The following is a 24,794-nucleotide window of genomic DNA, read 5'->3' on the forward strand; positions in this document are numbered from 1 at the left end:
ATTATCCAGAGAAGTAATTACCTTTACAACCTGCAACATGTTCCGGTACCACCACTTCTACACACTTAAACGAATAACAAATTAGTTTGTGCAATACTGGCCACAAAAGCAATGAATACAATTACTCAAGTCCTTACAATAAAAAGGATATAAGTAGTATGCATGTTCCCAAAGAAAAATGCTCTTCATACCGTTGTCCAAGTGAGCAATTCACTCTTCTCTCCGAGCACAGCAAGTATGTTATAGGGCGGTAAAAAGCTTTCATTATAGAGTTACTTCGGAGTCTTGAAAGAATGCAGGATGAAAAGCTTACGATAACTCATTTGAGTGAGGATTCCTCAAGAGGATGTTAACGTGTTAGAAACTCATTCGTTGTAAAGTACAGCAAATCTAGGTCACACCTGGCTCTTTTGTGATAAAAACGAGATTTTATGAAGGTGTTTTGTAACCCGTTTTAAAAGGTACCTCTTCAAGGAGTGAAAGGACGAAAAAGGTAAACAAATTTCCATTTTCATTTTTAATAAAAACAGTCAGAAAATGAGAAGTGGTAGTAAATTTATTCAATCTACTTTTTAATCGCGGGGAGTATTTTAGAAGTAGTAGCCCTCACTCTTAGATAGCCCCAATTCACAAAAATTTGTCATTGAACCTGTTTGAATCCGCATCATATCGTAGGCCAAAGCGTACTAACCATGGTACTCTACGAATCGAAATTTCAAAGAAAATTCCGAGTCCAATTATCACCAGTCCACCTCAGAAACAATATTTATGCAATTAGGTGAATGCTCACTAGCGTAACAAAGAACACACTTTATAGCAAAAACTCAGTTTCCTTTAGGAGGAGGCAGCATGTGAGGATTTCCCCCATATAGAATAAAAACTGTTGATTGTGAGAGAGAGCAGACAAAAACGAACCGTCACCACCCTGCGGTGCCTGCTGGATAACACTAACGATGGTCGTAGCGAGTGTGAGACGCTATATTCTCACCTACCAATGAGGGACCAGCAACCTGTCCTGGCAATACTCTTATGCCACGCAACCAGGACAACAGCTTCGAACCGGACGGATTCAACGGCAACGACTTCAGCAACAGAATAGGCGAATTACAGCTGCAAAACTACAGTGCTATCCAACTACGTCAATAGTGCATCACTAGCCGGACCCGAAGTTGAAGAAACGTGATCAAACTTAAAAGATGCATTAAAATCATCCGCCGAAAAGAAAAGGCTTCCAAACCAAACCCACCCGTAACGGCAAACGGAACACACCTGTAATGATTGAATAAGAATGTCGTGATTCCTACGACAGGCTATAGGCCGCAAACCAATCTTTGTAAGGATGACCAAGGAATCATCCTAGGTAATCCCAACGATGTCAAGAAAAGCTAGATGAAACACTTTAAGAAACTGCTCAATCCAGTGGAAGTGCAACGAGAAGTAAAGCTTTGACGAACCGAGAAGTTATCAACAACACACCACTTGAACCTCCTTCTATTGAAGAGATGCGAGCAGCCCTACGCGACGAAAAATTGAACAAAGCCCCGGAATTCGATGGTATTCCAGCTGAACTATTACAGAGGATAGGAAATCGCCTAGATAATCTCCTCCATAAATTTTGAAAATTTGGGGAAATGAAAATGGGCGCAAGAGCGTAATTTGTCCTATGTACAAAAAAAGGAGACAAGCTTACCCCATGCTTTTTAACCTAGCCCTTGAATATGTTATCCGCAAACTGGAGTTAGGTATCACAGGAACATTGCTCTATAAATCTCCGCAAATAGTGGGATTCGCTGACGACATAAACATCGTAGGAACGAGATGACTGGAGGAAGTCTATCCTGGAGGCCAAGGGCCGATTTGAAATGAGAAATTTTGTTGTGATAACGTAGGTAGGACATTGCTCAGACTCCTTAGGCCTTTAGACATTATAAATGTTTCCACTACTGAAAGTGTCCAGTGCTTCTGTCCTGTGCCTCTCCAACGCGTAAACAGAAGAGTACTTATTAATCCATATACTACTATCTAATATCCACCTTATATGTGTGTTAAAAAAACAAACCAACCTTAAGGAAGAAGAAAACTTTTCATCAGCTAAGGCTTCGGTAACCCAACCTCGACATTTTTTTCCGACTAACCGGCTATAGTGCATCGTTAGTAGGTTTGAATACTGTGCCACCTAAAGTTTCCAACAGGCAGCCTGTATGATGTTACCAAGTACCCCATCAGGCGCGTTCCTTCATGAGTATGATGGAAGGCTCGGCAAATCCATTATGAGCATGGACATCCAGAGAAGAAAATAAGCCAAATAAGGAAGCAGGGAAAAGGAAATTCTTTTACGGAAAAACACTTCAAAAACCAAGCATCGTCGGCTATGGGCATCTGGCCTGCTGGTCGTCGATATTCAGTGACCGAAGTACCCTAATAGTGGAAAGTTTGGCTAGATACAAAAAAGTAAAAGCAACGACTGCCAGCGTGTTGGCTCAGTGGGAACTTTACATTCCACACGATCGCTCCACACATGCTGAGCGGAAGTTTACGTGAAACACTAAAGTAAAACAATGACAATAAAGAAATAACCCATCAACATCTCGGCCAAAGTCTGAATGTTGATGTCCGTAAAAATAATGTATTTAAGGGAATAGGGAATTGTTTTAGGTAACTTTTTCGAAATAAAGCTATCCTATTTAAAAATTGCGATTTTATTCTTGTTTTTCTCCTTACCCACATGTTTCTAACAAAGGGGAACATTTACCTTAGGCAGAGATCAGAGTAGCTAGGATCAGTCCCGGGCAATAGGAGCCATAATCTCCCTCCTTTGTTTCCCCACAGGCAGCCCTAAAAGCCTTTCTGGCGTCCGGGTGCACGGAAGGTGCGTCATCACCATCCCAACTACTACAAGACAAGACGAAAGAGGTCACTGGAAGTAGTAGATCAATCTCAGCAGACAACAGACGGCGAGAATTCAGTCTTGAGGAGCACCCAGCCCGTCGCCAGGCACAGCCCCCAGCAATGGCCTCTCTACGGCCATGAGAAGGACGAAGGTTGGGAAAAGACCGGAACGACAGGCACTCTTTCTGATTCAGGAGTACGCCATTAACGAGGACTGACGGTAGGCGGTAATTGACTTGAAGACACTGAAGGAGCAGCAGGGGTCAACGAATTATAGCACCAGCGACAAAAGAAATCTCGAAATCCTAGAAGTAGTGGAAGTAATACGTCAACCTGAACTAAACTTAGAGTAGATGCAATATGTCAACCAGAAGGTATTTTAACGCCATCAGAGCATGTCTGACCCAACACAGTTAGAAATCTATTAAAACTGAATGTATCTTCCTTCCAGAAAGTTCGTTGATCATTGATTTGAGGGTCTGAATCCATCGACCAAGGACCAGCCCTTGAGAACTTCAAATTAATTACACAAATGAATTGTCTTAATTCCCATCGAAAACTTAACAATTTCCAGTCAATATAAATACCAGTCACCCCGAAATTGATTAAAATTGATTCAGACTGAAAATGATATCCCTTTTTTTGTTCAACGATCAATTGAAATCCATCTGTATTCCAATTGCGATGAAAGAAAATCGACGAATCCCATGTCTACAACGAAACCTCCCATTAGGACTGGTCAATCTACAGGAAAACTGTTGCTTTTCGAAAATTGAACCATCAATGATTTAGAGGTCAGAGAAAAGAAAATACCCAAGTAATGCTGGCTCCTCGTTTCCCCCTTTCAAGCTTAAAAAGGACGAGCGATTCAATCATATCAAATCGCCCAGCCAGGCATAGTATCCTTAAAAGACCCTTCGCCACTCCAATAGATGACTTGCTGTGATCGTAATCAAATCTTGTTTTCCCAGCCGATTTCATTCGCCTTCCTATTATCCTTTTGGGTTTCTGTTAGCAAATGAAAACCGGAAATTAGTTATAAGTCCAAGACTCTCATGTATTTTCAGGAGTATCCTCCCGTATGGTCGATGCTTTGCTAGTTGTATTCAATGATAAATTGCTCCTTTTCGGAATTTAGAAAGAAAAAAGGGGAAAGGAAACTGAATCCGGATTTAAAGACTTTACATTTTAAAGGCACAAAGGATTTACTTTTTTGCTAGGTTCGTTATCTTTCTGATTTAAATTTTCTCTTTTAGAATGCAAAATCTTCAAAAAGGGTTCCCGTTCGCAGTCTCTCATATAACTTCAGGATATAAATGAAATTCCCATCTAGCCTGCAAAGTACGTCCTATAAAGTGTAATGAAGTTTTTTAGAAGGACTTTCGCTTAATCGTAATTAGGAAGAGCCTTAATAAAGTGGATGTTTGAAGAGGAGAAAAAAACAGGTTAGTCGTAACAAAGAAAGCGAAGACATTAAAATTCAATTAGAAATAATTGGAAAAGTTATACTTTTGCGGCCTGAGCCCTTTATGGTCACTTGGCTATAGAGTAAGGACTAGGGACTTAGTGGTAAAGGTGGAAAGTCACATAATTAAAAGGAAGTTGCTGTAATTGTATTTAATAATTTGATGACATGAACGAGATAGTGCAAGACAAACATGAAATGAAGTAATAATATAATTAATGATAGCAATTTCGATTATTGGATCATTGCGTGATAGTTAATGAGGAGCTGGGGTAGGTTTTAGCGTAATTTAAAGACTCTGAGTCCCACTTTTGTCTATTCCACTCAATTACAATTCAAATATCCTTGAGCCCACACCATTGCCCACCCAATTAACTACGCACAAGCAATTCAAAGAAACATATAACATTTCCAATCCACTACAATCAACCCCTTTCCGATAAAAAAGGACAAAAAAACATCACATCGTAACCTGGAGTAGCTTAAAATGTGCCATCAATTCAACTTGAAATTGTACAAGTCTGCCTCTACCTACCTTCTTTGAGCTCTAGAGCTTTCGCAAATAGATTGTGGAAATCAAGAGCCGAGCAAGCACTTGTATCCTTTTTCTGCAACCATCGTATTTCACCTCCGCCTGCCCCACCCCCTTTGTCATCCAATTCAAAACGAGATGAAAAACGGTCACATACACACTTGTGCAAAATTACAAAATAACATTACAATGAGCTCTTGCTTACACTCATAACAATTTCATTTAATTTTGAAACAAAGTGTGTAAAGAGCCTCTTTATTATTCCAGTATTCTATTTCTGTTGGAACGTCCTCAGGGATGAGAGGTTCCGACCCGGAGCGCTATGTGGGAAAGGCTTGTGCAGAAATTCCCCGTCTACCTAGTTAATACGAATTCATAGACATTTTTCATAATCTGGATGAAATTCCTCGAGTCTCAGATATCCCCATGTAAGTACATTTTAATGGTAGAAATATAATACGTTAAAATGCGCAAAGTAGGAATCACAAAGGACGACGAGGAGAATGGATAAATAATATAATAATCTTCGGAAAAGATATGTGAGTGACGACTGAGCGAGGAAAAAAGGCCGTCAAGATAGCTCGAGGGTTCTTATCTGGAATTTTTTACTCAATGTGGAGAAAGGAGCATTTGAAATGTTCTCCTTGCGTGATAGGTAGTGGAATTTCAAAAGGAATGCTTTTTTGAATTCCACCTGAAGCGATTGATGGGTTCATCTTGGAGGTTATTCGAAGAAAATTATCTGCTTTTTGCCCTTTTTTAAAGAACATCTAACAAAGTTTAAGCTGGCATGCAAATGACCTAAATTGTACGCATAAATCTACAATATTCATGCACAAAATTGAGTTTTTTAGTCAGCGCTCAAAAGATGGGAAAGAATAGAAAGAAAAGCATTTTCCCCTTTTCCCTAGCCCAAAAAAACTTGAGTTAAAAGTCCCGTGCTGAAAGTTTTAATTTCCCAGACAAGCTAATAACTTTCTTGAATACCTTCTGGCTTTAGAAACGAATCCCCTTTAGAACCTCTGTACTCCTTCCACTAGAAACGAATGTCAAAATCAATATCTGCTTCGAAAAGCGCTAATCAAGACCTTTCATTTGATACCCCACGTGGCTATATTCGCTGAAAAAATTTTGCAGACCTGTTACGTAACAGATTTGGCACCCAACGTGGGGCCCGAAAGGTGGCATTCCCATTATCTTTTAGGGTTTGCACCCTCCAGGCCTGTTAGTATTAGGATCAAAGCTTCCTTCGCTTGCGAATACTCTGATACCAAACGAACTTAGGAGGATTTTGATCACCACGTGAACATCCTTTTGTCAGTTAGAGCTTGATGCTGAAAGCAAAGCTCTTCAGCGGTGCCTGAGTGGAGGATGTAGAAAAAAAGTGTCCATCCAAAGCTCAGGAACTTCACCTTTTAAATGTTTGCCAAGGAGCTAGCTCAAACCATTGACTCATCACACATCAAAATTAATCTTCAATGTCACGTTGCTCTGAGTTTCAACCGGGCTAGTCGAAGTTGGGAGGATGGCCGTGCCGTCGACCCATCCCTGGTCTGGGAGGGACTTGAGTCTGCGATTCCGACCAGATTCCTCAGCAAATGAAGAGTTTCCTGAACCTATTTTTTTATATTCCTTATTAAAGCTTTGAATTAATTGATCTACTTCGTCGGGGTGTGGCCATCGATTTTCTTCTTCATGCAAGAATCTTTTTGTGTGGACTGGCGTTTTCTAGGAGCTCGGAAGGAGCATAAATACCGCAAATTTTCGCAGTTTTTTTTTTTGTTGAATTAATCTTTATCTCGTTTCTATCTCGCCATAGCTTTTGAAGAAGCCTCTGTCTGCCTACAGTTGGAGGAGAATCAACAGATGGAGTTGACTATGCCCAAAATTAGCCGCTCGACATAAGACTTGAAAGGAAGCCACATCCTTTTCAGTGACTTCACCGATTCTACCATCTAGCGCTGTCTTAAAAATGCCACTCATCCTCTCTCGATAAATAAATACCGAACGTAAGGTACACACAGAACGATCATCTGCACTCGCTCAGCAAATTAAGCAGCTGCGAGAAGAGATCCATGAATTTAGGTTATCACCGGAGCACTGCACGGTTCGCTCTTCGGCGACGGTGTCAACTCGCCGGATCCCCCGTCGAATCGAAATTCTACCATTCTTCGAGCGGGAACATCGCATTTGCCATCTGCGAGTTCAGGTCGGAAACCAACTAGTGATCTGAACAGATCTCCAGAGGAGGTAATTACCCGGACGACCGCCTAAGCAAGATAGTGTCCGGATGGGGCCTGAAGTTCTCTGGACCCCCTGACTCGATGCCGATAGCCAGCTTCCTGGATCAAGTGACAATGCTGACGGAAGATACCGTGGGAGGGCAAGTTTCACTTTTTGAACTGCTAGAACGGTTCGGTCAGACTGTCTCCGATAATGAATTTATCTATCCTCCTTCAAAATAAGGACTTTCAAAACTCATACTCTACCAAAATTTATTTAAATGAGTCATTTTCAGAATCTCAGATTTCCTATCTGCATATATATGATTGCCATTCACCCCTTAGTATATCAAGTCATCTTCATAGTTTTACAATTACACACTTCACTTTAATGACTTCAACTCCATGACAATAATACAAATGTGGTGAAAACATCTTAAATTCCATTCAGAGCCACACACATCTATCCTGTCCTCAATTTTTTCCACCCTTCTCAATTTGTCCGTTGTCTCTCCCATTATCGTCCACCTACATATCCTGGCAAATCATATGCTTCAATCTGTCTACATTACTTGCTAAAAGTTCTAAACTGTTTACCCTGCAATTATTGACACAGATACCATCCAGTCCGAGTATACACATCGAATGGTTTTCCCCAGAGTTTACTATCATGCCCTTCCGCAAACCTAAACTCTGCAAATATTTTTAGTTCACTTGGGATTCATTCCCATAACTACTTTCCCCCCATTTTTTCTCGGTCTAAATTGCATCCTTAAATCAATTTCTTGGTTAAACAAAGTTCTACAAATAGTTTTAATTGAAAATCCATTAAGTTGCATGGGATTTACAAAAGGAATTCATGATTACAGGATAATACCGAGTTAATTCTGTTAAATATGCATTTGGAAGAGAGAAGAGTACTTACTTGATTTGCTCCCAAACTGATAATCCAAAATTTTTAAGGACGAGCAGTTCCAAAGCGTAATTCACGAATCCATACTGGAAAAGAGATTTTTTAATTAGTAAAAACCTAAATTAATGATGTAAAGTTAGGAATTTTCGACCCTTCCAAACTTTGGAGGCGTTAATTAATGAATAAAGAATCAAAACATGTTGAATCCATAGTGCAGCCATTAGAGGGGGAATCGGGTACAATGGAGCACTAGGGTCTGAGTGCTGGGAGGCTTTGCGTTTGCCTCACCCAACAGAACTAAAATGGAGGGAATCATGCAGGTACTTTCTCATGTGCATTTTAAATGAGATGAGGCAATCGACAAGGATAGTTCCCTCCTTGTGTACAGATTGGCCGTTTGTCACCGCGAGGAAACTAGAAAGGATGGTTTTGTATACTAAAGACAACAAGATTCGAGGTGATATGATATCGTCAGCAAAGTATTGAAACATGTTTGGCAGCAGATATTCCCTCCCCCCCCCCCTCCCCCCCTTCAAATTTTGCGAAGCGTCAGTTTCACGAGCCGACGCACCCCAGGGTCGAATCCCGACTATAGTCATAGGAGTTAGTACAATGGGCCTACTTAACACCTGAGCGCTGGAACTGAGGCACACATCTGCCCCATTGTAAGCTGGTACTTGTCATAATGTCGTAGTGTGGTATACACATGAAGATATGAGACATTATTGAAAAATCGTTTTCCCATTGCAGGCTAACTTTTACGGATATCGAAGGACTTCCTAAGGAAATCCCTCTTCTCTACAAGTTGTGGGAAGGACAGCGCAGAATACATCGTGGACAGTTTAGGATTCGGCAATCCCTGATACGAAATTCTGCTCGATGAATTACACTGGATATCCAGATGATCTTACACGGCACTAATCCCCCCTATGATTGGTCGAACAATACCAATGTACACTTGGAATGGTAATGAACGAGTCAGCTGGATGGCTGAGTCGAAGACGCCGGCAGAACTTGAAAAGAACGAAGGATCGCCAATATTAGAGGTTTAATAAGTTTTTCTCTCAGATATACTACAAGCGCTTAAAGCAGGTTTAAAATCAAAGAACCTAGCAAATAGCGTCCACCTAATACACTATCTCTGATGGTGATAGCATAATCGTTCTTCACACCGCGGAGCATAAGTCTATATACATCCGAGAATATGAGAAAGATAAGGAAATGTTCATTGGTAAAAAGAAGGCTCGCATTCTCAATAATGACAGCAATCCTGGGAGAGTCAACTGAATGATAGATTATCCGCACAACCCATTAGAGTCAATGGCAATTCACACGAAAACACGACAATGCTGATTGTAATGTAACCCAACTACTCCTTAGATACAGGTTTTTTGTAGTGTGGATGGAGGTGGAAATCTCTCTGTTGCATGGTTTTTGCACAGAAAGCTAGAAAGACTTCTGCGAAAAGAATGTGAGTGAATGCACAATGAATGCAGGGTTGTCCAAAAGAAAATCCTTTATTGTGAGAAGCATGCATAATAGGCAGAAAAAGAAACCCGAAGTGGAAAGTGGTAAAGAGCATAAGGAGAAGCAGGACGTTAATGTAAGATATTATAGGAAAACTTCCATTACCAAAAAAAAAGTACAAAAGCGTCAAAGATTAGATATTAGCAATCCAAAAGAGGGAAACCAAATTTTAGACAATTGCAAAAACGAAAGAAACAAGGAAAATGAAAGCAGACAGATAAACATCAACCTTAGCAGAGCTGCACACCGTTGAAAAAACTTGCCAGGAAAAGTTGCAAAAAATGATCCACAAGAGCAAAGGAAATTCACTGAAGAAACAAGAGGCCGACGTTAACCCATAATGAGGTGCTTATGAATTGATGATGGCAAAACTGAAAGAAACAACGCCACCAAGATCGAGTGCCAATTTTTATTATGCTGGTGGAGCACTTAAGACTTCGCGCGGGACAGCACATGATATAATCCAGACGTTTTAGAAAATCTCTGGGTGCTAGGCTGAATCATTAATTAAACTTCAAAGGACACCTTCCTTACGCGAGCAAGGAAGTGGTAAAACTTGTAGGTGCGTTGCACAATATTGAGGGGACTGCCGAAAGAGGTTACTACTAACCCAAGTGTATGCATTCATCCTACTGTACATAGCACCAGTCCGGCCGAAACCCTTTAAAACCAAAGCTTACAAGGGGACCATATCCACAGAATATCGTCTCGTCAAGAGTTGCTAACGCATTTTGAATGACATCAGATGAAACTGCATTCAGGAGGAGCTTTGAAGAATAGAGCATCCACGAAAGCGCAGCACAGAATGAAAAAATTCTCCGTACGTAAACCGATAAGGCTATAATAATTTCTGTATGTAATTCCCTGGCACACAATGGATGAAAAGAAGTGATTCAGCCATTATAACCCTTGGGTTAGCCATTCTACTCCTTGTTTTGTAAAAGAGGGAAAATCAATGAACAACCCAAAGGATCTTTTGATGTAACACCATTAAACATTGGAAAAGAAAAATATTTTTCATGTTTCGTTTGCTCTCAAGTGCCCAAGCTGAGGACCCGCAAGTCGCGAGACTCTCCGGTTTAATTTTATTCGCTATTTAAGGATTACACTGATACGTCGTTTACTAGCATTAAGGAAAGTTGTACTCCAATATAATGACATCAAAATTACTGAAAGAAAGATTAACGACCGTTCTCGATAGTTGACTGTCGTGTGAAGGAACTCAAGATAGGGACGGCAGTCTTCTTTGACATAAGTGGAAAGAAAATGGCTACAATGGTTCCAAAAAAGGATTAAAAAGCGGTAGAAGACATAGACACTTAAATTAGGGACAGAGTGTAATAGGAGAAATGATCAACAGCTTAAAATAAAGTCTTTATAAGGACTAACTTCAACTGGAGGCCCGAGCACATGATATTTTGTGTAACTCTTCTACATGAATTATTCGTATTTCCGATTAATCCGTACAAAATTGGCAGTCCCCAGAGTCAATTTTCTTTATTTTTCACTCCCGATAATTGGTAATCGCAATATTTCGCACCAAATCGTCAGCCCCCTTATCATATGAGTTATCGAGATTCCACTGTCATTATGCAATCCCCAATCCAAAAAATGCTCCATGTTAAAACCCAATTTCCTCCCTGCATCCTTATTGAATTCCAGTCCAACCAATCAGTCCTATGACTACAAATATCTCTCCATATCACCCACACCTATCTTAATAACCAGCAGAAAACTTTTAGATATTCATGGTCGCAATTTACAACATTTTATTTCTATTCGACTCCACCTGCTATCAAATGTTAATCTAAAGTAACAATACTGACTCCTTCCAGACAATTTACTTTATCGTAACCCAATCTCATCATGTTTGGTTGTAAATTTCACAACCACCTGAGCATATTTTACGAAGGACAGGATGCTTACATTTTCTAGTTTTCTCACTTTACCACTATCGACTCGTTTTCTCCACATTGAACAAACCGAAAATCAATGAATTCCTCAATTCGTCTTCTAACATTACAATATCTTGTAATACTCCCCAAGGGTTCAGTTGTTAGCAGACTCCTGACAAAGCAAAAGGGAGGATGGTGCAGTCACCCACACATTTCTACAGGTTCTCATAAAAACATCTCAACCTTGAAAGTCGCATGAGTTACGTTCTGCCAGGGCTAAAAATGAAAAGGTAGCTCTGACGTTCCAGGTCTGAATCTAAACTACCTTCCCCTCATCTAAATTCATCCTCGTTCGTTTAGCGCTCCTTCCACATTCAAGAGTGGTTTCATGGGTCAATACGTTCTGGGGGTACACTTCCTGGTTTTTGGGTCGATTTTTAGAGTGCCTATTTTTGTCTCAGTTCAGTCGTTAGCAGTCGTCCTCGTAGTCGTCTCGTCATAGAATGAAACCAAACTCCAGACATTTCAGGTTAAATAGGCAAACACCTGTTACGTTTCGTCTTGCTTTCGATCCCACTGTCTAGATGTGGAGGAAGGGACGTGGTCACCGACCTACTTCACATCGGCTACCTTCCAAGTAAACAAGGGTGAAAATTGCAAAGTTAGGCCCACACGTTGTAATCGAATGGAAATATGATGAACAGAAGCAAGTAAACGTGTCGAATAGGCTCAGAAATTAAATATTAGATTTTCATACGCACCATGATGAAAAGTTAATTTTAAATTAGGGTGGTTTTGAAAAGTTCGAGCTCTCTTTCAGTGTAAAGTTATTTTCAGCCGAAAATGGTCCTCATCCGGAGTGTTCAACTACGTGTAGTCGAGCCCCACATTATATTGAGAGGTTTGTAAGTGTATTGGAATGTAAATTAATTCAACATCAAACCCAATTAAATCCGAAGTATATCCTTGAAATTGCAGTTATCCAGAACAAGAAGTTTGAAGAGTTTCTCTCTCAAGCATCAAATTTAACGTAAATTTCGAATTCCTCGCAATTATTCATATCATCGCACTTCTCGGAGAAAATTTACAGAAGAGGTTGAGAGAATATTCCATGCTAAGGCAACAGAAACTCAGCTCTAATTGTAAAGGGTTCTGTAGCACATGCAAACCCTGTTGTGGGAAAATAACACTCAATTGATAGTTAACAGTGTGGAAAGTGGAAAGCTTCTAGATTTTTCATTTCTATAACGCTTGATAAGGTTTTCCTTTTGTATCTTTCCTTGATTTTTATAAATCAAAGAGATATCCCCTTTTCATCAGCTTTTCAGGATATGTAGATGAAGTGAATTCACCAGAAAATAAACTGAGAAAATCTAGTTGCAAATCTAACGCAAACTAATCCCGATGTGGTAGAGTTTTCAAGGCGAACAGAGAACCCGGCCTAACTCACTTTGGAGTGAGCCAGGTAAAATTTTGCAAAGCCCTAAAGGAAAAAAGTATTGATCGAAAACCAAACGGAAGCAAGAACCATAAGGAACTAAAAACCTCCCCTGCTCATTGGGGAGCGAAAAAGAAACGAAGCAGCTGCCACAATAACGAAAATCATGACTCTTAAGTAAATATTCCACGCGGAAGAAAGAACCAAAGAAATCGATTAAATTTCCAGGAGATAACGAATGAATACCTTTGAAGTACCAAGAACTTCAGTTCAGTATTCCCTAATGAAATCGACGCAAAGGACATAAAAGCTGCTGAATGTGTACTTCAATTTGTCATTCGTCAAAAGCCAATGACAATATTGATTGCATCCAATTTCGATTGGATAGAATGTAATTGTTTAGGGCACGTGTGCATGTGGAGGCTGGAATTTAGTTTGTCCTGGCAAAGATATGAGCAAGAAGGAATATATTAGATATTTCAGAATGTGTGTTTGTTCCTGGATCTAACGAAATTTCCGATGGAAGCAAACACGAATAAATCTGCGGAATGGATGACGGAATATCAGTTCAATTCAATTAAAATCTCGGCAGTTCTAAAGGATGGACCAATTAGGGAACTGACAAGGCTCTCCTTCCTCTTTGACAACAAAGTTATAGTCAACTTAAAAAAGAGCGTATCCGAATTGCGCCCTTTAATTAATAAACCCGGAACCTGTTAGGACATGAAGACTGAGCAGACGACTGTTAATAATAATGAGTTTTTTCGGAAACTAGCGACAAAGGCTGGTCCGAAGAACCAAACAGCAACAACAGTAATCACAGCAGACCAACACATATGCAAAGTAAAAGAAGCTCTGGATTTCTCAAGAAATACTCAAAAGTATGTTAGAGCGAAAAGGATATTGAAGCCTTTTAGCAAAGTGATAGACTACGTATGCGTAGCCTGTTCAGGAATCAGCATTAACCAGGTAACCCTAAAGTCAATTTTCTTGGAATACCCTCTGTCCGTACCTACCGTATAAGAGGGCAAGGACCTCAATGGGGTAGCACACACAGGAATCAGAATTATAGAGAATCTTGAAGACTCCAGTCATGTAGCGCCTATGCGCGCCTTTCCCAACCTATATCAACTTCATATTTAGAATTTGAAATTCATCAAAAGAGCTTTCTCAATTTTCGCAGCTAATCGCAGACATACACCGGATGGAATCTAGCTCCAGTACAAATGGTCGAAACTGATTTTAAGAGTCTGCAACGTCGACATTTCAAATTCAAAACTAAGTCAAAAACGAGATCTTCTTCCTTTTCTTCAGCCTTTGTTGACCAAGGGAAAACCTTTGCATTAATCAGGACACCAGAGACAGTGAAAACCCCATATGATGAGATTCGTAGGAGCCCTCAATAATAGAATGAAGCTCGTCCGATGCCTATATATTTATAACTCTGCAATCCATATATATGGTATTTAAGGAGGAAAATAGCCTGCCTATCCTAATCCTGAAACTGCTAACGAGAGATTAGAAGAAATGAGAAGAGAACTGGATGCCTCGACGGCGAAGTTTACCACTTAAAGACAAGCATTGCGATGTATTCTAAAGCTCATAGGCCTAGAACTTGTATCCTTGCGAGAAACAGTTGTCATGTTATTCATTTTTCTGATCCAGGTTCCAGCGATCAAACCCTGATTAAAATATGTCGATGGGAAAAGAAAGCTTGTATGTTCCCTAGACTTATATGACTCACAACTAATCCGCACCATTTAAGGAACTGCAGCATTGACCGTCCAGCACTACATCGATAATAATCCAATCAGATCCAGTAAGCAGCCACTTAAACAGGACCAGCAACAGAAAAACATCTCTAGGTGGTACTATCTCGCTGATACTTTGCTAATAGCCACAGATGAATTCCAAAGGAAAATCCGAAGGGATTTCTATTTTTGCATTGAACCACAGTCCGTCCAGTCCTCAGTTATGGTTCTATTGCGTAGTAACTTGCCCCTTGCAAAGAATACAATGAGACCATCGTAATAGGGTCCAAGGAGCCGAATGCATGGGCACTGCAGTAGCTATGCAACCTTACCTAACGAACGCCCTCAATGCAATCTTACATCTCTTACTCTTCGGCCTTCATATCCAAAGATCCAGGACCTACTTACAAAGAGGCTTTTGGCATCATCGGCGGACGCCGCTACTCGTAGGCCGAGCTTAAGAGGAAACTTTATCCCTGGTTTCCCAATCAATGCGGAGTCGAAAACCCGCAATGCGCTACAAGGTTGTGACATGGTATTTATTACTGACGAGTAAAACGGAAGCTTTGAAGTTGGAGCGGAAGTTTGGAACTCACAAAATACCCAAATCGTACAGCTCCAGGATATGTGAGTGCTTTCTAGGCGAAGTTAGTGCAGGGAAGAAATGGATAGTCTGGACAGTTCACATAAAACCTCTCCTTTCTGAGTTGCCCGGCAAAGTACCGAAGAAAATCAGCGAGCCAACGAACTGACCAAGCGTGATTCTAGTCTTGGCAACACTTCGGTGACCGCAATCTACGCCTCGCTAATGTAAGGAAGAAAATCTGCTCACACAACTCATTTGCAGACTCCGGATGAAACACACTCACTATCTGTATAACTCGAGGAAAATTTAGCTCTTATAGAAAAAAAGCTTCATTGACAATGAAGCTTAGAAGCTAAAAACATGCACATGCTTACAAGATCAGGGCGATCAATATACCTAATAATATGAACTGCCGGATTTTAGGAAAGAAAGGGTAGTAGTTTTGACATAGCATACTGATGGGGACTATCGCCCCAATTTCCTTAATCGATGTACTACAAGACCCGAGTTTGTAGACAAATTCTCCCCAGCGAAAAGCCAAGACCTTACCATAAGGGGGCACAAGTTTGGTAACAGCCTAGACACCCCAACCTGTATATCAATTTCCTATTCCTATTCTTATTTTTCTTCCGATATGAACGGAGATATCGACATTTGAAATTTTTGTAAAGGTTTAGCCATTATTCCGCCTCCTAAATCCTGCAACCTATATACCATGCTAGATAGTCTCTCGATGGTATGTATAAAATTTGGCTGTTGAGATTTGACTCAAAACAGTTGAAGTTCCTAAGGTCACATGTTCCAAAGTTGTCAAAGCTAGGAAAGTCAATTTCAAGCCGCTTCGAATTGTATAACGAATTGTATAACTTTTTCCGTACAGCTCTCTTGCGAGATAAAATTGGCCTTCAAAGTCGGCTATATATTCAGCAGTCACATGTGTTGAAATCAGTTTTTCTCGATTCCTGAAAAAATACGTTTTTGCATGTGGCTTTTGGAACTGAACCCTTCAATTGCACTTATCGTTTAAACGGACACCAATTTCTTAGTTAGTTCTTGATTGTTCTCTGTCGGTGAGATCTCGGTTCCAGCAGCAATATGACGAATCCTGCATCCTCTCATGAATTGCCACTTCACCGACAAGAGTTACTCAAGAGGAAAATGAAGAGAAGTAGATCAACCGAGAAACCGAGGAAAAAATAGAAAGACGCAGTCAGTACCAGCAATGCATCGATACTTCAGTTAAGGAATTGACGTTCATTTAAACCATGCGATGTGATCAGCAGTAAAGTGTGTAACCCTACGTGCAAAAAGAAAAATATTGATAAAGGCGTCTTTGAAAATTTGTCTAGAATTACCTCCACCCAAGCAGGAATCCATCGACAGCATCTTCGGCTCTCGTTGGCCTTCCATATGTAACTACTCTATTGTCTCTGAAATCTTGACTTTGAGCTTGGTTCTTCTGATCCTTCGCGCAATTTATCATGACTGAGATGTGCCTTTGGTGGCCTCCGGTTTTAGATTTCTTTTTAACAAAGCGAGCCACTCCAGAAACTTTTTTTTGTCAATCAACAATCAACAATCCGTCCGGTAGTCCTTTTCTAAAAACCTCCCTTGTCATTTTAAATAACATTCAAAAGTTATCTCACCTCTCCCCCCTCGCTTCTCTTCTTCTCGACTCTATGCTTCCACAACAAAGGTTCAAATTCTCTTCAACCGAGACAAGTTTGTCTCCCGAGAATTAAAATTAGAAAATAACAACCGATTTGTCTACGACACGTTTCAAGTTTCTATGAAAGGCTTCATGCAACCTTCTTGCAAATATTCCCTAGTCAGCGACTAACCCTTACATACAAGTATAAGCAAATTTATTGCTTTCTCCCCTTCATTCGCCTCGCTGCTGTCATCACTTGTCAGGATAATAGAATTACTTATAAAGTCAAACGAACCTTGCAGAAAACTTCATTTGATCCGTACTGCCATCGTTCCTTTTCTTAGTTCTGAACAACCGTACCGAGATATCATACAGGAAAACCGAGAGAATAAAGTAAAATATTCTCTAATAGTACACACAAGTCCTTCCTACGCCTTATCTTCTTCGAATTACATGCTTGCTTCCTTCAAATGAAGCGAAAATATCCATAATTGAATACAGGCCTAATTTCATTGTTTCAAAACATCTCTGATAGTCCTCGCTCCTTCCAGTTCTGAGCCTGTTTCCTTTCACTTCTGAGCCCCCTTTGCTCCTGCTTTCCAAAGAATTACAAATACTTTGTTTGCAGAGTATAGTTGTCGGTCTGCCTGTTTGCTAGTTGAATCGGCTCCCAGCTTGTCAGTATTTATAATCTGTTGCAGACTGTGTGTCCGCTCCGTTGATTGTTTCTTGTATGTCTGGCTGAGTTTAGAAAGCGTTGTTTGTTAAAGAGTCACACTAAATGAACGTCAACTACTCCCTGGATAGAAGCTACGATACCTTGCCCTCTCCTGTAACAATTAGTCGGCGAGAAGGATATTATATTCTGTTTGTCAGTGTCAACTATCGTTTCACTCGGTTGATTTAAAGATTCCTGTCTTTTCATGGGAGTTGTCTTCTGGAATTGTGAATAATACGAACAAATTTCCTGGCAAAAAGTCAAGTTGAGATAAGATGTAATATAGAGTGGAATTATTGTCTCAGTTTTTCCGTTAATAAGGAATTCCTTCCCAGGAGTTATTTTCTACCATTTCCGTGCCTTTTTCCTCAACGGGGACTTTTAATTTGAAAAACAGGAAAATTTATGATTCTGCGAATTCACAGTCTGAATCTTAAAGGATTCACGGAGTGACTGTGTAGGACACTGGAGAGGAATTCACATTCTTTCATTTTTCATTGTGTAACACAATAAAGTACCCGGGGAAACACAAAGAGAAGGATATGCAATTTACCCACGGGAAATAACTTCGACTTCAACAACGCCCTTTTCATCAGTTGTCGTGCACTATGATCATTCGATTTAAATCAAGACAATTGGGAACCAGGAGGCTCCTACTTCATCATTCCATTCAAAAAGCTTATCTTTAACATCCTCTTCTTCAAAAATCAAACCAATATCCCCTCGCCTGATCCATAGACCAAAAGTTCCGTAAAATACATGAAAAACAATTTGAGGACTATGGACAAACCCAAACAACACAAAATACTAATCTTCCATGATTAGGCTCGACCAGCTATTTCAATATTTATCACCCGACAGCATGCCCACATAACAAAATCCTTCCAAACTCTGTTGGGATTGAACCAAAATGTTGCAAAGCTTGCCCCGAGACATTGTCAAATTGATTAATATCTCAGCAGATTCACATTAATCTCTAACATCCTTGGTCCGTAATGAACAAACCCAGAGGAATTCACGCTACGGAATAGATAATGCCGTGTATGGGACGCCATAATAAAGGTTCATTGTTTCCTCTAATGTGATTATCTGGATGGTATACATAGAATGGAGACTAGTGTGGCAGCAGCCACTTCGATTAAGTATGTTATGGACTACCTCATGAGGATGTAGGATTTATTGATGGAGGAATCTTTATCGGCCAACGATTACTAGCCAACGAAAAGCTAAATTATGGCCACAATCGCTTCTGATAGAATACCTGTATCGGAGATTTAGTAGGAAATATCGCTCAGCCCCTATAAAAGTTCAAGAGCAAATCTATGGTAACTTCCTTCCGGATCAGTTTTGTTTCCTTGCTCACTCAAGTGACACGTTGCCTATCGAAATTCTCTGAGGAGCCCCAAATAAGTTAAGCCTATATTTCCACGCCACGCAAAAACATTTATGCCCCCATGCGTATGTTATTGCTCCCCGAGTAATTCCCTGCTGACTTTGCAATTTTCATCCCTGCATCCTTGTCTCTTCCGCCTAATTCCACGTAGAAACGTTCAATAAAGAACTAATCCTGACAGCAGCTACCTCCACTGTCACTATACTAACAAAATTTACTCCAATGTCTATACGGGGCTCAAATTTATGTTTTCATCGAGGCAAAGAACTGTTGTGGAAGCACGATCCCATAAATTCCAAGTCCTATCAATGATGCTTGCTATGTGCATATATGTATGGCTGTATATTGGTATAAGAGGAATTATACGATGAAATGAAAGTAATTACCTTTTGTCGACCAAGGAATTAAGTGTGTAAGAATTTTATTAGAACCAAGAACAAGTGACCGTGCGGGTGGTGAAATATCGCAAGCGGGGTACATTTACAAAGTTACCTTATTAAGGGAAGATTCTACTTTAATAGGATTCATATGATATAACGCTAATTTGAGACAAGGATTTACATATTACCATCGATACGGTGTTTCAACTAACTTTTTGGCAGAAGGACAATAAGCCATTTCTACTTTATGATGGGATTTTCAGGATTTTTACACATGTGAGCACAGACTTACAACCCGGAAAACCGCCATGTTCAGCCTGATTGCCTAAAAACAATTCATTGATGCATTGACTCTAATGAAAAATGCAATGTGCAATTTTTACTGTGTTTCATTAAAAAACTGTTGTTGGAAATAGCAAATTGAGGGACATACGCGCAACAAGTAAAAATAAATATAAAGAGACACTGACAGGCAGAGTCAGGAGAACTGATGGCGGAGTTATTAAATAGGCCTCGTATTGACTGATATGAATTAACCTTAGTACACTCTCCCTCCACTATTCTGCGCCAAATGCTCTTGGGGCGATCAATTCGATAACCATTTGATACAGTGGGTTCCACTACATGGCGTAGTCACCAAAGCTGTTGTCACTCCATCGTAATGACGGCGTCTTCGATGATCCGCCCATCAATCAGATAGGGAGAGTGCGATGACCGTCAGACTGAGAACCTTGGTTTTGTTTGCGTTTATCTTCTGTCCAACTCTGCTTGCCTCTTTTCCCAAAATCAAAGGCATTTCCAAGGCTCATGGCCCGGTGAGAGCGGTAACAAAAGAAATAGATATCATCAGCGTAGTTCAGGCGTTTCGAGGAAAGATGTCATGGTCCATTGAACTCCTCCACGTCCTCTGGGCAAGGCAGCATGGGGAAAGCCATCGATAACAAGAAGACATAATATAGATCCACCCCTGGTGGGCTGCGGTTCATAAATAATTTTTAAAAAAATACACACTGTTGATTTGCCTTATTTGTGGGTCTTCTCCAGACTTCTATAATGCAAGGCCACATTTGGTCCGTGAAGCCCTTATCCTTATCAAAATCTTAGTCAACCTTCAGATGTCTCCAAGTCTCCTCACTAAACCTATTCCTGTGATACAATCATGTAACTTCATCAAGGCGAAGACGCTGTTATAAGCGGAAGCAGGCATTATTAAGTGTGGAGATTTTAGAAAAAAAATACCGGAAAGACAATGTAGGACGCAAAACGGTCGAGTATTTTATAAATTGGAGGAGCTGACGACAAGATACTACGTTGTCTATCAGAAGCTGATCAGATTGCTGGAAGCAAGGGGTTTCTACTTCGAGATACATCTTGATTCCGAATCAAAATTCCCTTCTATAAAAGCCTTGCTCAGAAAGATTAAACAAACCTCACTGACTATACAGTCGCGGACGCAGGGGACCAAACGAACATCAATATAAGCCGTTCAGATTTCTCCAGTACCAGTATGGCTCGCATAATTGAGGAGCACGGAGGCTAGTAGCAAGTGTATGCACCTCAAGAGCGGCCGAACGACCACCTATTCAAATTCCAGTGTTCACGAGTCTTAGCAAAGAATGGTACCAATTCAAGGTGATATTTAAAGTAATCTTTCACTCGAACCGAACGTTAGGTGTCATCCAAAAAATGTGGGACTACCTCGCGTACTTGCAAGACCCCACCAAGGAGGCGGTTTCCCATCTTATAAACATAACACGGCGTAAATTTGACAACGAAACGCTGCGCTTCTTCGAGAAGAATATGGAGGAACAAATAGCTCAGTAGTTAGAGCACTAGGCTCTCGTACGGAACGTCGCGTTTCAAATCTCAGGCAATGGGATTTATATCGTGACTTGTTGTCGGATATATCGACTCAGCTGTGAATGAGCACCTGTAGCAAATCAGGATAATAATCTCAAGCGAGCGCAATAATGAAATGACCACATTGCGTCCTACAGAGTACTGTAATCCTGTAGTGTCCTCTAACACACTTCAAGGCCCTGATCCAACTGGATTATAGCGCTATCGATTATTATTAAAGAGAACCTTAAGAATAATGTGGATAAACTCTACACCTTTCTGCTGAAATGATATCGTTTTCTCGTAGTCATGAAACAACAGCCAATATCCTCCCAGATCCCCAAGGACAACATCTTTTACGACACTGCCGAAACCAGGCTATTTCTACTGCAATTCATCATATCATCCAATATTTACCTATGACACTTTCAAAGAACTCTCCATCGACGAAAGGTTTCAAGTTGTGAAACAGAAGAACTATGTCGGAATTGGTGGTCCGCATGCCGATCCTAAAAAATGTCCCATTAAGACCCGTTGCTTTGAGTGCAATATATATCATCATATATTGCTGCACCATAAAAAGGACATAAAGGCCAATACCACTAATAAGCAACATGCTCCCAGCGTTTTTTTGGCAATAGCATTAGTGAAGACGATCTGCCAGGGTGGAGGAAGCGTTACACTTTGGGTTTTGATCAAACCTGGATCACAGGTAAATAAATTGGGATTGAATAAAAGCAAGACATTCGTGTCTATAACAGGATTCGGTGGTCTGCATTCAATGTAGACGAAAGATATACGCTTAGGACGACAAAGCCATAGCTCCACTAGAAAACTCCATTAGCAGGGCGTTGCCTTGTTTTAAACAATTGGAAAGGCGCCTAGACAGGATTTTCGAGTTACACAAGAAGTGTCTTATAACTATGAATTATTACATAGAGCTAGAACACATGGGATCACACAGTGGATAGACTGATCTGGACTACAACCTTCTAGGGGCCAACCTATCTCTCTCTGGGGTTGATATGGGGGTCCCCAGAAGCTAAGCTTCTTGTCTACTAAGAAATTAGTAGGGGTTGACAGCCACACGTTGTACAAGATAACCCTATGTTACTATTAACAACGGACTCCTACACAAGACAACTGATTGGCAATATGGCTCATCTACAGGTGAACGGTGATATCAAGCGCGAAATAATGGTGGAAGGCCTCAATCATTGACGCTAAGACAGTCTAGTCGTCAAGGGACGTATCCTGGTGCAACAAGAAACAAGTCAGAATCAGACAGGAAGTGCGAAAACTCTTCAACCAAGCGAAACAAACCAAAGACTGGCACAGGTACAAAAGTGTACTGACGATGTATAGCAACGATCATGGAAGCAAAACGAAATAGCTTCAGGGAATTCTGTGAAGGAGTACACACAAACATGCAGGTTATATAAAGCTATAGCCAAATTCATGGCAATATCTTCTATCTTTCTGAAGAAGGAAGATTTACAGAAAATGAGAAGGACAGGGTAGATCTCAATAACGGGCAGTAATATTAATTTTTCGTGTGAAGACGATATATATAAATATTCAGAAATAAAAGTAAAAGACGTTAGGCCGCAAGAACGGGCATTGCCTCTTTCTTTCCAGGTCAAAAGATGATCTAGGTTTTTCTCGTCCGCTCTCTTTCGGGTTCTTCTGGTGTTGCTCCGCTAATAATGTCAGACGAGCGGAAAGATGTCGCGCACCTTCTGTCCTCCTAATCGTCGTTTCGGTTAGGGTATCACCGTTGTGGCCGCGAAATCCGAAGGTGTGGTTTGTCCAATTGGAGGCGCAATTCGCGCTGGTGTGCGCCACGACGAACGCCACTAAATTCAACCATGCGTTAGCCGGCGTGGGCGAGGAATTCGTCACACTAGTCGCCGGCGTGCTGAGCGGGTGCTCCTACACCCGGCTGAACGACCAGCTCATCAGGCGCCTATCGGTATGTGAGAGAGCCAAGCTGAATTACTTGCTGACAGATTTAACGCTTGACGGCCGCACACCCAGCCAACTACTTCAGGAAATGAAGCAGCTGAGTGGAACAAGGTCGGTACGGAGCCCCTAAAGTCCGCTGGCCATCCTAGTTTGTGCAGACAGCGATTCTCTTGAGGTCTCAGCTTATCATCAAACCCCTGTAGCTCGCGAAGATACTCCAAAAACAAACGAAACTTGGATTTCTGTTTCGTCTACTTGAATAACGTTCTGGTCGCTTCTTCCAGCGAAACTGAGCCTTTGGCACATCTCCACTACATTTTTCAACGCCTCCTTGAAAATGGTCTGATTCTCAACGTTGACAAATGCAAATTTCTCCCAAAACAGGTTAAATTTTTAGGTCATTCCATCATCTCTGACGACATTCAACCCAACCCAGTCAAAATGCAGCGATCGTGAGCTTTCTGCTGCCAAAAACGGTCAAAAACTTTAGTAGGTGTTCAACTTAGTTGCTTACGCTTTATTTCGAATCTCCGAGATCAATATCCCAGCCGCAGTCGATTTTCGGTAATCGATGTGGCCCAGAAGGATGACGCAGTTCTTCAGAGACTGCAATGGGACTCCAAATACAAGTTCAAGAAGCTCCCTATCTTCGGCTTCCTCTTTCTACTACGAGGTCTCTGAAAAGGGACTTACGCCATATATTCCGGCCGCTTTTCGCAAGAAAGTGTTTCGCTCGGTGCATGATTTTGCGCATCCCGGCATTCGGACAACGAACGGTTAGTTTCCAGCCACTATGGCGCGCGACGAGCCGTCCTGGTCGCAGGTCTTGCCTTTCATTCTGTTTGGCCTCCGTACAGCTGTCCACGAAGAGTTTGCTGTCAGACCTGCTGAGATGATGTACGGTAAAAACCTTCGACTCTCTGGCGACATGGTCCTCGACAAAAGGCACGGCCTTGGAGAGACCGAATTGTTGCGCCTTCTACAAGAAGCGTGCCCAAATAAAAAAAAATAAAACCTTCGCCATCTCGTCACACACAGCCGGCGGTCCACACCCTTGGGGACCATGAAATTTGTACCCATATTCTGGTGAGCACCAATGCCGCTGCAGCCACCATAAGACGGTCCATATAAGGTACTCGAGCGTGGGGAGCACTCTTTCGATCTGTACGACGGTGGCAAGTCCAAGAGGATCTCCTTGAACAAGCTGAACCCTTTCTTCCAGAAGGCAGACGGGACTGGAAGGATGCAAGAGTGCCGTGTTCATTTTGACGTCTGCCAGTCGACCGCAGCAGAGTGCTGTGGCGGAGCGATACCGGGCGCACTGGACGAGGGCGCAAGCTGCCACGAGGCCAACTTGAAAGAGCGAGACTACTTCACACAGAGTGATCACTATCGTGTGAAGTAGGCCTTGCCGAGGAGTGAAGAACTCCTCCCTTAGTAGTATTTAAATTTGGTTTTATATTTGTTAATAAATTGATTAAAAATAACAAAAGTGAAATGTTTTAATTGAATTAAATGTGCTCTTAATTATAAAAAATATAACTACACACTGTCTGTAGCTTCTATGGGGAGAGTGATAAAACCTTTGTACATGTTCTGGGACAGTGTCCGGCACTTGTTCAAAGTAGGT

The 24,794-nt window shown here is 41.1% G+C and overlaps 1 protein-coding gene across 2 annotated transcripts in view; it reads right to left on the bottom strand.

Moving 5' to 3' along the window:
- The window catches only part of LOC119658598 (guanylate cyclase soluble subunit beta-1), a 215,696-nt gene that overhangs the window by 188,960 nt on the left and 1,942 nt on the right, over nt 1–24,794 (bottom strand). For both annotated transcript variants that reach the window (XM_038066067.1, XM_038066066.1), the window contains exon 2: nt 8,034–8,107. In XM_038066067.1, coding sequence (XP_037921995.1) covers nt 8,034–8,107 — 74 coding nt within the window. The remainder of the gene's footprint in view (nt 1–8,033; nt 8,108–24,794) is intronic.

The sequence above is a fragment of the Hermetia illucens genome, chromosome 6, assembly GCF_905115235.1.
Source record: "Hermetia illucens chromosome 6, iHerIll2.2.curated.20191125, whole genome shotgun sequence".
NCBI classification, from domain to species: domain Eukaryota; kingdom Metazoa; phylum Arthropoda; class Insecta; order Diptera; family Stratiomyidae; genus Hermetia; species Hermetia illucens.